At 42.8% G+C, this 16,975-nt stretch overlaps 1 protein-coding gene across 3 annotated transcripts in view; it reads right to left on the bottom strand.

Moving 5' to 3' along the window:
- The window catches only part of ADAMTS17 (ADAM metallopeptidase with thrombospondin type 1 motif 17), a 386,286-nt gene that overhangs the window by 88,719 nt on the left and 280,592 nt on the right, over positions 1-16,975 (bottom strand). For all 3 annotated transcript variants that reach the window (XM_073653354.1, XM_073653356.1, XM_073653355.1), the window contains exons 13-14: positions 4,208-4,374; positions 3,561-3,688 (exon numbers count right to left, since the gene is read on the bottom strand). In XM_073653354.1, the coding sequence (XP_073509455.1) occupies positions 3,561-3,688; positions 4,208-4,374 (295 nt within the window). The remainder of the gene's footprint in view (positions 1-3,560; positions 3,689-4,207; positions 4,375-16,975) is intronic.

A 16,975-nucleotide genomic window follows, 5' to 3' on the forward strand; every position in this document is an offset into this window, starting at 1 on the left:
TTGAATAATCCTGAATGTTGACACTTGAGTTAAGATGTACTGCAACTTAAAGTCTGAAAATCTTGCAAGATAAGGTCATGGAGCAATACAGTTTGATAATATGCTGATTACGTATTATACAAGCCCAGGGAGTTGTTGATTTGCCGAGCAATGGAGGACAAACTATGCAAGTTGATTAAATGCTCAAACAATGAGTCATGAGCCCCTTCCACCTTCATCCCTAACCCTTGACCTGTGAATGATCGCAGAAAGGACAACTGTGCTCTATAAAAAGGGGGTCTCTGCCTCTATTCAATGTTATTTCTACAGCATGTCAGCTTAAAGGACTACGGCCCCAGCTGGAGGAATACAGATCAGATCCATTGACCATTGCTGAACCCTCAGAGATGTCTTGAACAATCCAGGTTGGGACAATCAGGTCACCTGACACAGACCTCACTGCTCTTGGCCAGTTTCCTAAGCTTGTCGTTGCCTCCTCTCTTTGGGGGCCTACCAAAAGCGGGGTGCCACTGGTGGGGGCAGTCGGCCCTGGAAGCCCCGAAATCGCAGCTACTCTATTCCCGGCGGGCCAGTGGGATGGTGAGGACTCTGTAATTTGTACCTTCTTGAGTATTTGCTAGGACTGTTCTGTATGTCATTGTTTGCTGGTGGTTCAATAAATTATTGCCACACTGTTTTACTCTCAACCTGTGTTGTCTGAGTAGTGTTCTGCCCACAGTAAAAGAGAGAGGGCGTTCAAGAGAGCCTTGGTCCATGCGGTCTTTCTAAAGACAGCCGGGCCAGCAGACAAGTGCACCCACTGACCCCCGTGTCCTCATAGCTAACAATCACAGAAAATAGGTACAGTAATGTACAGGTTTTTCCACCCCAGGCAAACTCTCGGCAAGCAGTGCGGTTTACTGACCGCTAACAGTGTCTAATGTACAAACTGTTAGGACTTGGCTCCGCTAACTGATCCAACAGTGTCTAATGTACAAACTGTTAGAACTTGGCTCAGCTAACTGGTCCAAGTGGTTGTCACGGACCAAAAGTATGGGATGTGAATAGTTGTGGTGTTGTGCTGACTAGCTTCTGATCCGCTTCTCTCAATAGAGCATTGAGAATAGCAGATGAGAATCCAGTTGACACGAGAGCTCAGGTACGCAAATCACATTTTAGACTCTCATCTGCTCTAGAGTCTCGTGTGGGTCTCTAAATTTTCTGGGGGAAGTGGATGAGAATCTAGTCACCAAGTGACTGTAAGTATGCAAATCATATACTAAATTCTCATCCACTCTAGATTTTTATCCGCTTCTCTCAATGTTATATTGAGAGAAGTGGATGAGAAGCTAGTCAGCACATGAGTGCAAGGATTCAAGTCGCATACTGAGGGTCACGTGACAACGTGACAACTGCTCAAATCTGCAAGCAAAGTCAAATCCTAACAGTGAGAATATTACACACTGTTAGTATACAACAAACTAGTGGTTTTCAAAAGTGTTCCCTGTGATTGAAAACTCATTAAAGTATGCTAAATTCATCAAAACTACAACTATTCATGCACTTTCAGCTGATGTGATTAATTTGCCACCATAAAAGTTTTAACCATAATTAGTACAATGTTTACCACATTGCAATGCATTTTAGAAGATACTAATTCTCTTTCTGGTGATCAAGCTGGTACAGAGTCTTATGGACATTGATGGCTGGGAAAAATGTACAAAACAGATCTGTCAGAAAAAGCAAACTGTCCCTCTAGTGCCACCTAAAGATGGCTACAATGTGAGCCAATGTATGAACATTTAGGGTAAGTTCTCACTTGTCAGATTTGTTGCAGAAGTTTATTAAATTGAAAATCAGTTCTATTTATCTAAGATTGAATTTACACTTCTGTATTTCACCATCTGTTTATGGACCACTAGGTCTTGACCACTGGCATAGCGCGAGGGAGGGCCACAAGGGCACTTGCCCTAGACACTAAATTCTATGGGGCATACAATTTCTCCCCCTACTGTTGCTTCTTCTCGGAGGAGCGCAGAAGTGCAGTTAGTGCCTGACAGGTGACTGTGAGGAATAATACAGAGCATAGAAGTAAACCTGAGTTTTTAATCGATTATAGTATCTTTTTTGTTTTCTAACATTTGCAATAACTTTTAAATAGGTCAATAATCTTTTTAAAAGCATTTTCAGCACTGTCATGGAGTCACTGCTCCTCGGCAGTACAGTATAGGCTTCAGTTTGCTGTGCTAGATAGTGTGTACCGACTCTTGCTATCCATCCTACATGAGCTACAGCTACACAGAAACCCTGCATTGTCTACATAAAACAAAATGATTCCGTGATTGCATGTTTTTAGCCTTGTTCAAACTAGAGAATAGGCTTCTATATTTTTGTTTTAATTCATTTTATTCAAAAAGTTAAGTTGATGTGTTCTTGGATCCTATATGCTAGTTTGTGAGTAGGGCAGGAATACCTATTTTGCAATTCCTTTGCATTCTTTCCATCAGGGTCTAATATTCAGTGGATAATACAATGAATAAGAATTTTGGAAATACATTATCTCTGTTCTGTAGTTGCTAGATCCATTTGGATCAGTCCTTAAGCAAGCCAGGAAAGTAGTGTAGGTGTCACAAGGTCTACCTAGTGGCAGTGGACCCCTTGGATTGGTACAGATGTGGTTTGGGTGCAACTGAGGAGTTGGAAACTTTTAGTCCTCCTATGGAACAAGAATAAAGTAGAAAAAAATGCCACCCCACAGTGGAGAGTGACAGCTAATGGGGTTGAGACCATGGGGGTTTTGGTGGCATTTAGTACTGTGATGTCTCAACACAGGACCTGTTTTGCCCTGTGTTGAGACTGAGGAACGTATAGAGCTACAAGTGCTCTTCTAAGATTATAAAAGCTAGTAAAATAATTCAGAAGTTTTAATGCATGCACATAATTGTTTTAAAAATTGATGTCACTTTAAAAACAATTATATTTCCTTTAAGGACTAGAGATTTTTTAAAATAGGGAAGGAAAATCTCAAAAGTTCTTCCATGGTAAAAGGTGTAGGCATCTGATGGTGGAATGGGTGAAATATCCGTTGACTACAGGTGACCTCAACATTTGCAATATTTGAAAGACTATTGTAATGCCTGCAGAGTTGGATGACTGTACAATTAATGCTCTATCTTAGTTTGCGTACCCTAGTTTATGGTCTCATGTGTATAATTTGGTAAAGAATATCTAGATTTACCCATTTCATGATTGGTGGGATTTTCTCTTACCTTAATTAAATAAATAAGCATTAGCTTTCCCTACCTCTTTATGTTTTCTGTAACTTTAGAGAAAGCCTAAGCCTCCTACTTTTTGCCTGGAAAGAATATAAACTAATGTACATAATCCAAATAAATACAGAAAGCATAATTATCTGAAATTAAAAGCTAGTTTATACAGCTAAGGAATGTGAATCTCCGCTCTGCATTACAATCATGGGCAAAAAAGATGGATACTAGCAAAATATTATAACATTACCTCATTTTGCTCTGCACTAACAAACAAAGTAACCTGAGGAAAAAAAAACATGTAAGCTACTCCACCTGGCACCTGCCATGAACGCAGAGATCCGCCTCATAAGGACCACATGGTGTTCCATCCAAGACTCGGTCTGACATAAGCACTGGGGCATCTCGGCCAACCGGGGTACAGTACAGCTCACACGGTTTATCTGGAAAAAAAAACAAACATAAAAAACAACATTAATAGGACTGACACATTGAAGAGGTTGCCCACTACCCAGACAACCCCTTTTTTAAATAAAGTGGTCCACATTATAAAATAAAAACACTTTATTCTCACTTCCAGTACCGTTGCCATTCCAGCGATGACGGCACTGGGGCTTGCGTGACGTTGTTATGTCACGTGAGCCATGTAGCCAATCAGAGGCCGCTATAAGGCAGTTGCGCTACTTCAGTTTCTCCAAGATTCATACGGAGGCGTGAACCTTTGGACAAACGGAAATAGTGAGAGTGCAGCAGCCGTTAGTGGCCGGGGATTGGTTACAGGACTCAAGTGGCATAACAATGTCACGTGAGCCCTGTCATCGATGGAAAGAATCGGTACAAGAGGTGAGTAAAAGGTGTTTTTGTTTTATAATAGAGACTACTTTATTTTAAAAGAAGTTGTCCAGATAATGGGCAACCCTTTAAGAATAAGAGTTCAATCATCTGTTACTCAGAAGACTTACCATCAAAGATTACAGCTGTTAGGGGGCTTTTCTTTTTGTTGATGTTGCGGCCATGAGATTGGCACTGATGGTCCCTAAAACTGGAACCTCCCTTGGGACATGGGGAATTCTCACAAACCATGTGCTCTACACTTGTCCCTTTACAGCTTTGACCACCAAGTCCAGGACTACAAAAACAAATAAAAAAAAATTTAAGGCTCATCAACTCGGACACGCTCCTGTTCTGACCTTTATCGTCTAGGCTATGTCCTTTAACAATACAGAAATAAAATATTTCCAATGCTGCATTCATGTTTCCTGGAAGTCTTTCAGTCTGCAGGTTAATAAATCTGTACTTGAATTAGGTCTGGACTAATGCTGTGTCTATCCACATAACAGAGTTACATTTCCGTTCAGTCTCCTGCTAATACAACTAGCTCATTACAATGATTTATGAGACACATTTGCAAACTCTTCTGGAATACTAAACAAGCATTCTGCAGAAACACGGAGAGAAATGTATACGTTACTATACGAAGGAATGCAAGAGCTGAGCCATCATCAGAAACACATTATGTAAGGAGAGACATATCCAGGCATTGGAAAAAATTGTTGTAAAATTGTTGTTTTAATTTCAGATCCTTATAAAGGGCAAGCTAGAGAAAATTTATATCAAATGATATCAAGTTTTAGGCTCCAAGATGTAATATCTATATATTGCTTTCCATATGTCTGGGAATGTCACACGTTGCTTATATAACGTGGACAGAAAGTAATCATTTTCTCAACAGGAATTTGTGATGCAGTTTACAAATTTCACTTTATTTTGCATTATGCTCCTTTTTTTTAGTTCTTTAAAGAGAACCTGTCGGCAGGATTTTGCTAAGTAAACTACAGGCTTTGTCATTTTGTGGTTCTTGTGTAATCATTGTTTGAAGTTTTCAGTTAATGATATGCTTGTGTTTCGGGGCGGCTTGCGGGCAGGCCTTTTCTTGGTTTCTCTGGCCTAGAGCACCAAGATAAGATCCACCCTTAGGCCCACCCCAAAGCACGAGCATATCATAACTGAAAACTTCAAACAATGATTACACATTAACCACAAAACAGATTTTTTCACTGCAGGTATCATTTTAATCAGTGTAACAGCACTAACATGACAATGCCTGTAGTTTACTTAGCAAAATCTTGCTGACAGGTTCTCTTTAAGGCAAATGATAATGGAACTTCTTTCCTATTTTAAAGCACCACTCCAGTGTTTTTTCATCTATTTTTTAGCGCTAGAGTGGTGCTATTAATCTAAGGTTCCTGACACTAGTATTATACTTATCAGCTGCTGACTTCACCTTTTTATAGGCACTTCTCCGTTCCCGCAGCGCCATCTTGTGACCGCAACTTCTGACAGACCAGAAGTCAGAAGTAATGGTCACAAGTGCTCTATGTAAGTCTATGAGAGCCAGAACTAGATTGTCATAGACTTACATTGACTTACATCAGGATCACACAGCAAACACTGGAGCGATATGGCAGGTCACAACCAGCTGAAGACCGACCAAAGCAGCGATGATAAAAGGGGAAGACTGCGGCTGATAAGTATCACACTAGGGTCAGGGACCTTAGATCAGAAGCACCACCCCCGGGCTTCAATAAAAAAAAAACAAAATGCTGGAGTCGTGGTTGAAGAACCCTCAAAAGTGAATGGAGTGAGAAGTGCATGAACAGCCACCTCCTCACTGACAACGAAAGCAAAAAGGGGGTCAAGAAACCCCTATTCTACAGATACCTGCCCATCCCAAAGTTTGGATCGCACCTAATAGGCACTTATTCTTACATGAGTAAAATTGAAAAGTACGAGAAATGTAATTTGAATTTCGCCTCACTTGTTTTTTTATGCAAAGTTCCTAGCTAAAAAGAGGTCTAAGGGGTAGCGCTTCTCCTTATAGAGAGTGACACACCAGCTCTGGTACGTCAAGGTAAGGAGGCTTATTCGCCATGCAATGCTCCTCTGGGAAATTTAATATGCAAATTGCCTCTTCAGAGAAAAAGAGGACTTGTACTCTATAGCGCCACCTATTGGAAGTAGCAATCCTACAAGTCACAATCAACTCTTCAACGAGTTGTGCAATATGACTTAGGATAAAAGCCAAATCAGAATCTCAATTTGCAGACACAGTGTTTTGGGCTGTTGGCCCTCATCAGTGCAAAGTATGAGAACTGATTTGGCTAGGTGAGAGGCTCTGGACTGAGGTCTAAGGGGTAGCGTTTCTCTGAAATTTTCTCTGAAGAGGCAATTTGCATATTAAATTTCCCAGAGGAGCATTGCATGGCGAATAAGCCTCCTTACCTTGACGTGCCATCTTAAACTGCCTTAGAAGATGTTGATGTCATGTACAGTACAGACCAAAAGTTTGGACACACCCTCTCATTTAAAGATTTTTCTGTATTTTCATGACTTTGAAAATTGTACATTCACACTGAAGGCATCAAAACTATGAATTAACACATGTGGAATTATATAGTTAACAAAAAAGTGTGTAACAACTGAAAATATGTCTTATATTCTAGGTTCTTCAAAGTAGCCACCTTTTGCTTTGATGACTGCTTTGCACACTCTTGGCATTCTCTTGATGAGCTTCAAGAGGTAGTCACCGGAAATGGTTTTCACTTCACAGGTGTGCCCTGTCAGGTTTAATAAGTGGGATTTCTTGCCTTATAAATGGGGTCGGGACCATCAGTTGTGTTGTGCAGAAGTCAGGTGGATGCACAGCTGATAGTCCTACTGAATAGACTGTTAGAATTTGTATTATGGCAAGAAAAAAGCAGCTAAGTAAAGAAAAACGAGTGGCCATCATTACTTTAAGAAATGATGGTCAGTCAGTCTGAAAAATTGGGCAAACTTTGAAAGTGTCCCCAAGTGCAGTTGCAAAAACCATCAAGCGCTACAAAGAAACTGGCTCACATGAGGACCGCCCCAGGAAAGGAAGACAAAGAGTCACCTCTGCTTCTGAGGATAAGTTTATCCGAGTCACCAGCATCAGAAATCGCAGGTTAACAGCAGCTCCGATTAGAGACCAGGTCAATGCCACACAGAGTTCTAGCAGCAGACACATCTCTACAACAACTGTTAAGAGGAGACTCTGTGCAGCAGGCCTTCATGGTAAAATAGCTGCTAGGAAACCACTGCTAAGGACACGCAACAAGCAGAAGAGACTTGTTTGGGCTAAAGAACACAAGGAATGGACATTAGACCAGTGGAAATCTGTGCTTTCGTCTGATGAGTCCAAATTTGAGATCTTTGGTTCCAACCACAGTGTCTTTGTGCGACGCAGAAAAGGTGAACGGATGGACTCTACATGCCTGGTTCCCACCGTGAAGCATGGAGGAGGAGGTGTGATGGTGTGGGGGTGCTTTGCTGGTGACACTGTTGGGGATTTATTCAAAATTGGAGGCATACTGAACCAGCATGGCTATCACAGCATGTTGCAGCGGCATGCTATTCCATCCGGTTTGCGTTTAGTTGGACCATCATTTATTTTTCAACAGGACAATGACCCCAAACACACCTCCAGGCTGTGTAAGGGCTATTTGACCAAGAAGGAGAGTGATGGGGTGCTACGCCAGATGACCAGGCCTCCACTGTCACCAGACCTGAACCCAATCGAGATGGTTTGGGGTGAGCTGGACCGCAGAGTGAAGGCAAAAGGGCCAACAAGTGCTAAGCATCTCTGGGAACTCCTTCAAGATTGTTGGAAGACCATTTCTGGTGACTACCTCTTGAAGCTCATCAAGAGAATGCCAAGAGTGTGCAAAGCAGTCATCAAAGCAAAAGGTGGCTACTTTGAAGAACCTAGAATAAAAGACATATTTTCAGTTGTTTCACACTTTTTTGTTAAGTATATAATTCCACATGTGTTAATTCATAGTTTTGATGCCTTCAGTGTGAATGTACAATTTTCATAGTCATGAAAATACAGAAAAATCTTTAAATGAGAAGGTGTGTCCAAAATTTTGGTCTGTACTATATATAAATTTTGTTATTTTAATATCCACACTATTAACCTTATTGTTACCTGCAAAGATACATGTTTTATTCATTTTTAAATTTGTATGATTATAGAAAAGTAAAGAGCATGCCCAATATAGAACTTTAATCATAAGACAGTTAAAAAATACTGAGGGTTTTGCACTATGATGAGTGTTTAGATCTTAAAGGATTTTTTTTAAATATAAGTGTATAGACATAGAGAGCGAATGTGGAGTGAAATGTACACAATGGACGGGCGTGATCCCAAACGATAAGAATCTCCCATTACATCCAGATGGTACCTTAATTTTTTAAAGACAAAATTGCCAGTAAAATATACATTGGCCCACATTCATCAATGTATTTTCACTTTGTTTGACTTTACTCTAAGTAATGTCTTATTTGCTACAAATAATGTGACAAATTTAGTGACTATTTGAGCCAGAATTTAGCGCCATTTCCTCCATGCATGTCAGTTTCTAAAAGTGAAGTGTTCAAAGGTTAGTACTTAGTCAGAATTTAGACACTAATTAAATGTAATATTTCCAAAAATCAATGATTTAACAAATGGCACGCATATTGTCAGAAAATTACTGCAACATGTCAATATATGTCATGGGTTGTCCAACCGTAAAAAATATCTTTTGATGTGTTTAAAATCAAAATATGTACAGTACAGACCAAAAGTTTGGACACACCTTCTCATTTAAAGATTTTTCTGTATTTTCATGACTATGAAAATTGTACATTCACACTGAACGCATCAAAACTATGAATTAACACATGTGGAATTATATACTTAAAACAGTGTGAAATAACTGAAAATATGTCTTATATTCTAGGTTCTTCAAAGTAGCCACCTTTTGTTTTGATGACTGCTTTGCACACTCTTGGCATTCTCTTGATGAGCTTCAAGAGGTAGTCACCGGAAATGGTCTTCCAACAATCTTGAGGGAGTTCCCAGAGATGCTAAGCACTTGTTGGCCCTTTAGCCTTCACTCTGCAGTACAGCTCACCCCAAACCATCTCGATTGGGTTCAGGTCTGGTGACTGTGGAGGCCAGGTCATCTGGCGTAGCACCCCATCACTCTGCCTCTTGGTCAAATAGCCCTTACACAGCCTGGAGGTGTGTTTGGGGTCATTGTCCTGTTGAAAAATAAATTATGGTCCAACTAAACGCAAACCGGATGGAATAGCATGCCGCTGCAAGGTGCTGTGGTAGCCATGCTGGTTCAGTATGCCTTTAATTTTGAATAAATCCCCAACAGTGTCACCAGCAAAGCACCCCCACACCATCACACCTCCTCCTCCATGCTTCACAGTGGGAACCAGGCATGTAGAGTCCATCCGTTCACCTTTTCTGGGTCGCACAAAGACACGGTGGTTGGAACCAAAGATCTCAAATTTGGACTCATCAGACCAAAGCACAGATTTCCACTGGTCTAATGTCCATTCCTTGTGTTCTTTAGCCCAAACAAGTCTCTTCTGCTTGTTGCCTGTCCTTAGCAGTGGTTTCTTAGCAGCTATTTTACCATGAAGGCCTGCTGCACAAAGTCTCCTCTTAACAGTTGTAGAAGAGATGTGTCTGCTGCTAGAACTCTGTGTGGCATTGACCTGGTCTCTAATCTGAGCTGCTGTTAACCTGCGATTTCTGAGGCTGATGACTCAGATAAACTTATCCTCAGAAGCAGAGGTGACTCTTGGTCTTCTTTTCCTGGGGCGGTCCTCATGTGAGCCAGTTTCTTTGTAGCGCTTGATGGTTTTTGCAACTGCCCTTGGGGACACTTTCAAAGTTTTCCCAATTTTTCGCACTGACTGACCTTCATTTCTTAAAGTAATGATGGCCACTCGTTTTTCTTTACTTAGCTGCTTTTTTCTTGCCATAATACAAATTCTAACAGTCTATTCAGTAGGACTATCAGCTGTGTATCCACCAGACTTCTGCACAACACAATTGATGGTCCCAACCCCATTTATAAGGCAAGAAATCCCACTTAATAAACCTGACAGGGCACACCTGTGAAGTGAAAACCATTTCCGGTGACTACCTCTTGAAGCTCATCAAGAAAATACCAAGAGTGTGCAAAGCAGTCATCAAAGCAAAAGGTGGCTACTTTGAAGAATCTAGAATATAAGACATATTTTCAGTTGTTTCACACTTTTTTGTTAACTATATAATTCCACATGTGTTCCTTCATAGTTTTGATGCCTTCAGTGTGAATGTACAATTTTCATAGTCATGAAAATACAGAAAATTCTTTAAATGAGAAGGTGTGTCCAAACTTTTGGTCTGCACTGTATAAAAGAAATAATATATTGAAGTTAAAGGGATCCAGTCGAAATGTTTTTAGCCCCCAAAGTGTCACCACTACTTAATAGTTGTCTTTCTATAGTTCCAGTTCAATATGTTATTTTGCTAAAAATGAAGATTAATGCTCACTTGAACGGTACATCAGTTAGGTCTATCCTGTCAAAAAGGTTGAGATGCTGCAGGGTCAAACAACCTGTCCATATCTTACTTCTGCCCTATATGACCTGATTTATGTCTTTTGAAGACATCGCTTATGATGACATTCCCTGATGTTATAAGTCAGGGACAAATCCAGCACTTAAGGAGATGTAGGAGACTAAATGATTGATTTTAATTGATCCAAACAAACAATAAAACAAATATAACCAACATTTTGACCTATTAAGGCGTTTGTCAAGGGCATCTGTAGACTGGAGTTCTGGCAGTGTCAGGGAAAAGTGCTGTGTTATGTCACGAATTCAGGTTGTCAGGGACATCAATCAAGACATAAAAGACAGGGATTAGATATAAACCACTTTGCAAAAAATCTGCAGTCTCTACCTCGGCGATGTCTTCACCTCTACAGCTCCTCTATTTCTGTGACGCCTCTACCTCTGCAACGTCTCAACTTCTGCGACGTCTCAACCTCTTCGACGCCTCTACCTTTGCGACGCCTCTACCTCTGCGACGCCTCTACCTTCTGGACTGGAGATACCTAATTAGCATGAGCAAATGTTTTTTTCTACAAATGACACACAGACTCACTTCAAAGAACATGTTTGAAGACTGCATGAAAATAAATATTATATTGGTGGTGCTCTGGAGGCCAAAAACAAGCTCCTTTTAAGAAAGGTGCCCCACTTTAAAGATATCAAGTGTGAGTCCCAGGTCATTGCACCACCCTTTCAGGCTTTATCTCGACAAAAGAGAGACCTTCCTGTGCCAAAATGTCACCAATGGCAAAAATGGAAACTTGCACGCTTAGGTGGGCTGCACCAAGTGGTTTTTATACCCTGAGAAAGGTGCCGGCCCAGAAACGCGTTGGTATTAATAATAATCGATTTGGAATCCCAAGGCTCTTCATTCCAGCAGCGCAGCCTGCCTAAACGTGCGAGTTTCCATTTTTGTCACTATACATCTGAAAGAACCATTTCCTCCAGCCACGGGGCAACAGCAGCGGCTTCCCACGCTTCTATGGGTGTTGTGCCTTCAGGTGAGCGCTACCATCACTTATACCTATCCTTTACCAGAGTATTTCCCCACTTTGTGTGCACTTCTGCCCTCTCCAGTGCTTCTCAGTATGTGACCAGTGACATATATTTAGGGTTTGCCTGACTTCTGGATCATTTCAATAGCTAAGCCAGCCCAGCAAAATAATGTTGTGTTTTCCCAGGTTTTCCTCTGTCTCTGTCAATATTATAAATTGTTGCAATATTCTATCCTAAGTAAGTCAGAGACATCTTGGGGGACTTATATGCCTCTACTGGCTGGTAGATTCTGCTGGCGTAAGCAGTTCTACTAGTGGCCACATGAATGTATTTGTCTTGTAATTCTAGAGAATTGGAATCATTTACTTGTAAGCTGATATTTTAGCTAACAAGCTCTTTAACATCATTTCTGTAATAACCAAGTCATGTATTCTTGTTGTTTTACGCAAAAAGCATAAAACCTAATTTCTCAAGACAGAAAGTATGCAGCGCTAAGGGGGAGTTACAGGTCACTTGAGAGAAGTTAATTAATAAGTACAAAATATATGAAGAGTGTTGGAAATGACAAAGTTGATACTACTGGCCAACACTGCCTGTCAACCCTTATGACCCTTTGTACTGTTTTCTTTGCTGTTACTTAGTAATCTGCCTTGCAAAGCAACACAAAAAAAGACAGCGTGATTCCATGCCCGAGTACATGTATATATTGTATATATCTAGGACCACCTGCCACACTGCATGGTAGGCGGACGGCTCATTTCATCAAAACCCTTCTACGTCTTGCCAATGCCGAGTCTGCATATTATATGGAATACCACAGACAAGTCCTCTGGAGGTGTGAGAACCTATGCGGTGACACATAACACAATAATTGCTGCATCTCGGTTGTGTTGTATTCTGCCGCAATGCAAGTAGATTCTCCGCACAAATGTGTTAGGGTATAGGCATGTATAGAAAATACTGAAGGGCACTTGAATAATGTATATGCTGCCAAGAGAACCATATGGTTGTTGGTTAGAATATAGAATTTAGAAACCAACTGAGCTTCCTTAGTAATCTTCTACCCATGACTGCTTCAGGATCTCTAATTAGTATAATAGGAGCGGCGGGCTATATTTGTAGCTTCCCGTGCCCTAACATGTTCCAGCCATTGCCTTGACAGGTGGTGCGGTCAGCAGGTGACTATACCACATATCCAATATGGTCACTAGCCATTCTGTAGAAGTGCTGGTAGCACGTACTGATAACATATCATCAGAGCCTCCTCGTACAGAATTACTCCTAGGAAGGTGACCCATCCTATTATCACATTACCAGTACTGACTGGCATTATCAGTGTTTTATATTGTTTATACAGGGCAAAGAAGAACTTATTCCGCAGGGATGAAAGTGGGTACAAATAAATCAGCTGAGTATATTTTCCTACATATGCCTTAAAAGGTTTGACCCGGGATCTATAAACAGGAGTGCACCGCTCCCCAGGCTCCAGCTTGCTTCTGCTTGACTGACAGTGTGTACCAGCGGCACAGTTGTGCTGCTAGCCCGAACTGCGTAGGTCTGATGCTCGTATATGAGGCAGCTTTGCCTCTGCAGCAACAGAGAAGTACAGTGGCACTGAACATATCGAACCTGGCAAGCATCACAGCAGTTCTTACAAGCTCTATTGAAAAAAGCCTATTAGCACTGTGCAGGTCTGGCCACCGATGCTAGACTGCGGTGGCTTATAACCTAGGCAATTAGTTATAAAAAATAAAAAAAAATTACTCCATTCAATGGAGAGGAATATTAATATCAAGTAAATTGCAAAGTTGCTTGCTTTGACAAACAATTTGCAATTCTACCCATTTAAGCAAATGGGAACAACCCTTTAATTTGTAGCACAAACTAAACACGAATTCAGATACATACCTAGATATCAATGTACATGGATCATCCTAGAGTACATGGAGTATGTATATGAGTGAGCGTAAAAGCAAGACACAATGCCCATATAGCATAGCCACCTGAGCCATTACATTGAGAATGCAAAAGTCTGAATATACTGTAAGGCGGCGGTGTTCACACAGTGCAGTAACTGAGGCAGTGACCCAAGCAAGTAAAACATAAACAGCTTTTATTCAGCAACTAACGGGTAAACAGAAGGTCCTCCGGTTCACAGCCAGGTTAACATAAGTCCATAAATAACGGTTGCTGCGGGCAGCGGCCGCGCCGCTTACAGCCTGACAGGTGCAGAGCCTTCCCAGGCGTGGGTTCAGCTACACACAGGCCCGCCGAGCTTTCCTGCTACACTCCTAGCAGGTCCCAACACTGAACAACACTAATTCTTAATGCAGGGTTTATAAAGGACCTGTGGCAAGAGCCACTGGAAAACCCGGGCTGGAGGGAGGAGGCTGCCCCACTGTCTTCCTGTAGCCTCCTCCAAGAAATGAAGGCCCTGCCGGGTTTCACTAATCTGCCTTAGCCAGATAGCCTGACCAGGTCAATGCTCACCTTCATTCCTGCATTGCAGCCGCAGGTGTGTCTGTGAATTCAATGCACTTCAATGGGTTTAATATGTCTCTGTACACATTCTGGGGGATATATACCGCCCCTCGTATAAAATCCACATCACTGCCGCACATATCCCCCCCCCTCTGTTCAAATTTGTGGAGTTGAACATTTGTTACCATACAGTGTGCCCGGGACAGGGCATCCGCGTTTGCCTGCGTCTTCCCAGGGCGATGTTCTACAGAGAATCTGAAATTCTGCAGTGACAGAAACCACCTGGTGACTCGCGCATTCCTCTCCTTGGTGTACCTCATCCATACCAAGGGTGAGTGGTCCGTCACCAAGCAGAACTGACGCCCAAGTAAATAATAACGTAGCGATTCCAAGGCCCACTTAATAGCCAAACACTCTTTCTCTACCACGCTATAATTTTTCTCTGCCGGGAAAAGTTTTCTACTCAAGTAGGTGACCGGGTGCTCTTCACCATTCACTTTTTGTGACAATACCGCCCCTATGTCTACCTCCGAGGCATCTGTCTCTACAATGAAGGTTTCCTTGAAGTTGGGGCTGATGGGGACCGGCTGTCCACACAGGGCCAACTTCATGGACTGAAAGGCTTCTTCTGCCTGAGGGTTCCACCGAACCATTACCGATTTTTTTCCTTTCAAGAGATCTGTCAGGGCCGCCGTTCTCCCAGCAAAATTAGGTATAAACCGGCGGTAATACCCAAGGATAACAAGGAACGCCCTCACCTGCTTTGTACTTCACGGTTTAGGCCAGTTTTTTATGACCTCAACTTTATTGATTTGGGGCTTGATAACTCCTCGGCCAATCACATACCCCAAACATCGGGCTTCCTCTAGCCCTATCGCACATTTTATTGGGTTTGCGGTTAAACCCGCGGCTCTGAGAGAATCCAGCACCGCTTGTACCTGGGATAGGTGCGTATGCCAGTCGGTGCTAAAGATGATAATATCATCTAGATACACGGACGCGTACTCCTGTTGAGGCTTGAGCACTATGTCCATCAACCTCTGGAATGTAGCCGGGGCCCCATGTAACCCAAAAGGTAAGACCACATAGTGATATAGACCCTCTGGAGTTATGAAGGCGGTCTTTTCCTTCGTCGATTTCGTGAGACGTACCTGCCAGTAACCCTTGGTGAGATCGAGAATGGTAAAGTACTGGGCCTGCCCCAGTCTCTCAATCAGCTCATCCACCCTGGGCATTGGATATAGGTCAAATTTCGACACTTCATATAATTTCCGGAAATAGTTACAGAAGCGTAACGATCCATCTGGTTTCGGAATCAGTACGATGGGGCTAGCCCACTCACTCCGTGATTCCTCGATGACGCCTAACTGGAGCATTTGTTTTACCTCAGCCGTGATGGCTTGCCTCCGGGCTTCGGGTACCCGGTACGGTCTCATTCGTACCCTTACCCCAGGTTCGGTGACAATGTCATGTTGGAGAACCGTAGTCCTACCTGGTAGCACTGAGAACACGTCGGTATTCTGCTGCACCAGCGAGCAAGCCTCCCGTCGCTGCTGTTTAGTGAGAGCATCACTTATCCTGACCTCTCCCCCGGACGCATCCCTGGCTGAAGGTTGAGAACTCTCTGGCGGCTTGCCCGAAGTGACGTCTGTAACTAAACACTCTCAATCTTTCCAAGGTTTTAGCAGGTTTACATGATAAAGCTGCTCAGGTTTCCTCCTTCCGGGCTGATACACCCGGTAATTTACCTCCCCCACCTTTTCTTGAACCTCATATGGCCCTTGCCACTTGGCCATGAGGTTACTCTTGGCTGTGGGTACCAGTACTAACACCCGATCGCCCTTGTTAAAAGACCAGACTGTGGCTCTTATTATATGTACGCTTCTGTGCTGCCTGGGCATCTAACAGATGTTCTTTCACGATAGGAATGACGGCCACGATACGGTCCTACATACTAGCCACGTGTTCAATTATACTTCTATGTGGAGCCGGCTCTTGTACCCATATCTCTTTGGCTACGCCCAACAGACCCATAGGGTGTCTGCCGTACAATAACTCAAAGGGAGAGAACCCTGTGGAAGCCTGGGGTACCTCTATCACTGGCAGATTTACCAATGGGCTACGGAAACTGGCGGTGGGTGTGGCCAGTTGACATTCGGGGCAGGATTTGCAGTACTTTTGGACCTCCACGTAAATCCCAGGCCAAAAGAACCGCTGCAAGATACGTTCTTGTGTCTTTTTAACCCCTAAGTGTCCACCCAGCAGGTGCGTGTGTGCCATCTCCAGAACCGCCCGACGGTACGACTGAGGCTCCACTAACTGTTCCATGACCTCGTCCCTGATTTTGTCTACCCTATAGAGAAACTCACCATTGACTACCATGCGTGGAAATACAGTATCTGCACCGGGCTGTTGAGCTACACCATTTACCTCTAACACCCTTTCCCACGCCCGAGTCAGGGCGGGATCCTGTAGCTGAGCTGTCCCAAATGAGTCCCAGGACACTTCCAGCTCGGGGATCGATGGGGTCTCCTCGACCTCTTCTGCCAGCAACTCTAGGGGAGACCTATTGGGGTCACACTCTGTCCCTAGGTTGGACACCCCTACGGCAGGTACCCCTGACTCGGGTTCGTCGGGTACAGTACCTGTAATAAATTTTACCGGGGGAGAGTGGATTTTGTTGTCTAGAACAGGGGCAAGTCTCTTCCCAACACAGTCCCATAGGGAAGAGTTTTTACCACCCCCACCACATGTTTTCTGTCGCCACTGTTATGAACTGCTACAAGCAC

Source organism: Phyllobates terribilis, unplaced genomic scaffold, assembly GCF_046119375.1.
Source record: "Phyllobates terribilis strain yellow unplaced genomic scaffold, ASM4611937v1 Scaffold_11__3_contigs__length_659146591, whole genome shotgun sequence".
NCBI classification, from domain to species: Eukaryota; Metazoa; Chordata; class Amphibia; order Anura; family Dendrobatidae; genus Phyllobates; species Phyllobates terribilis.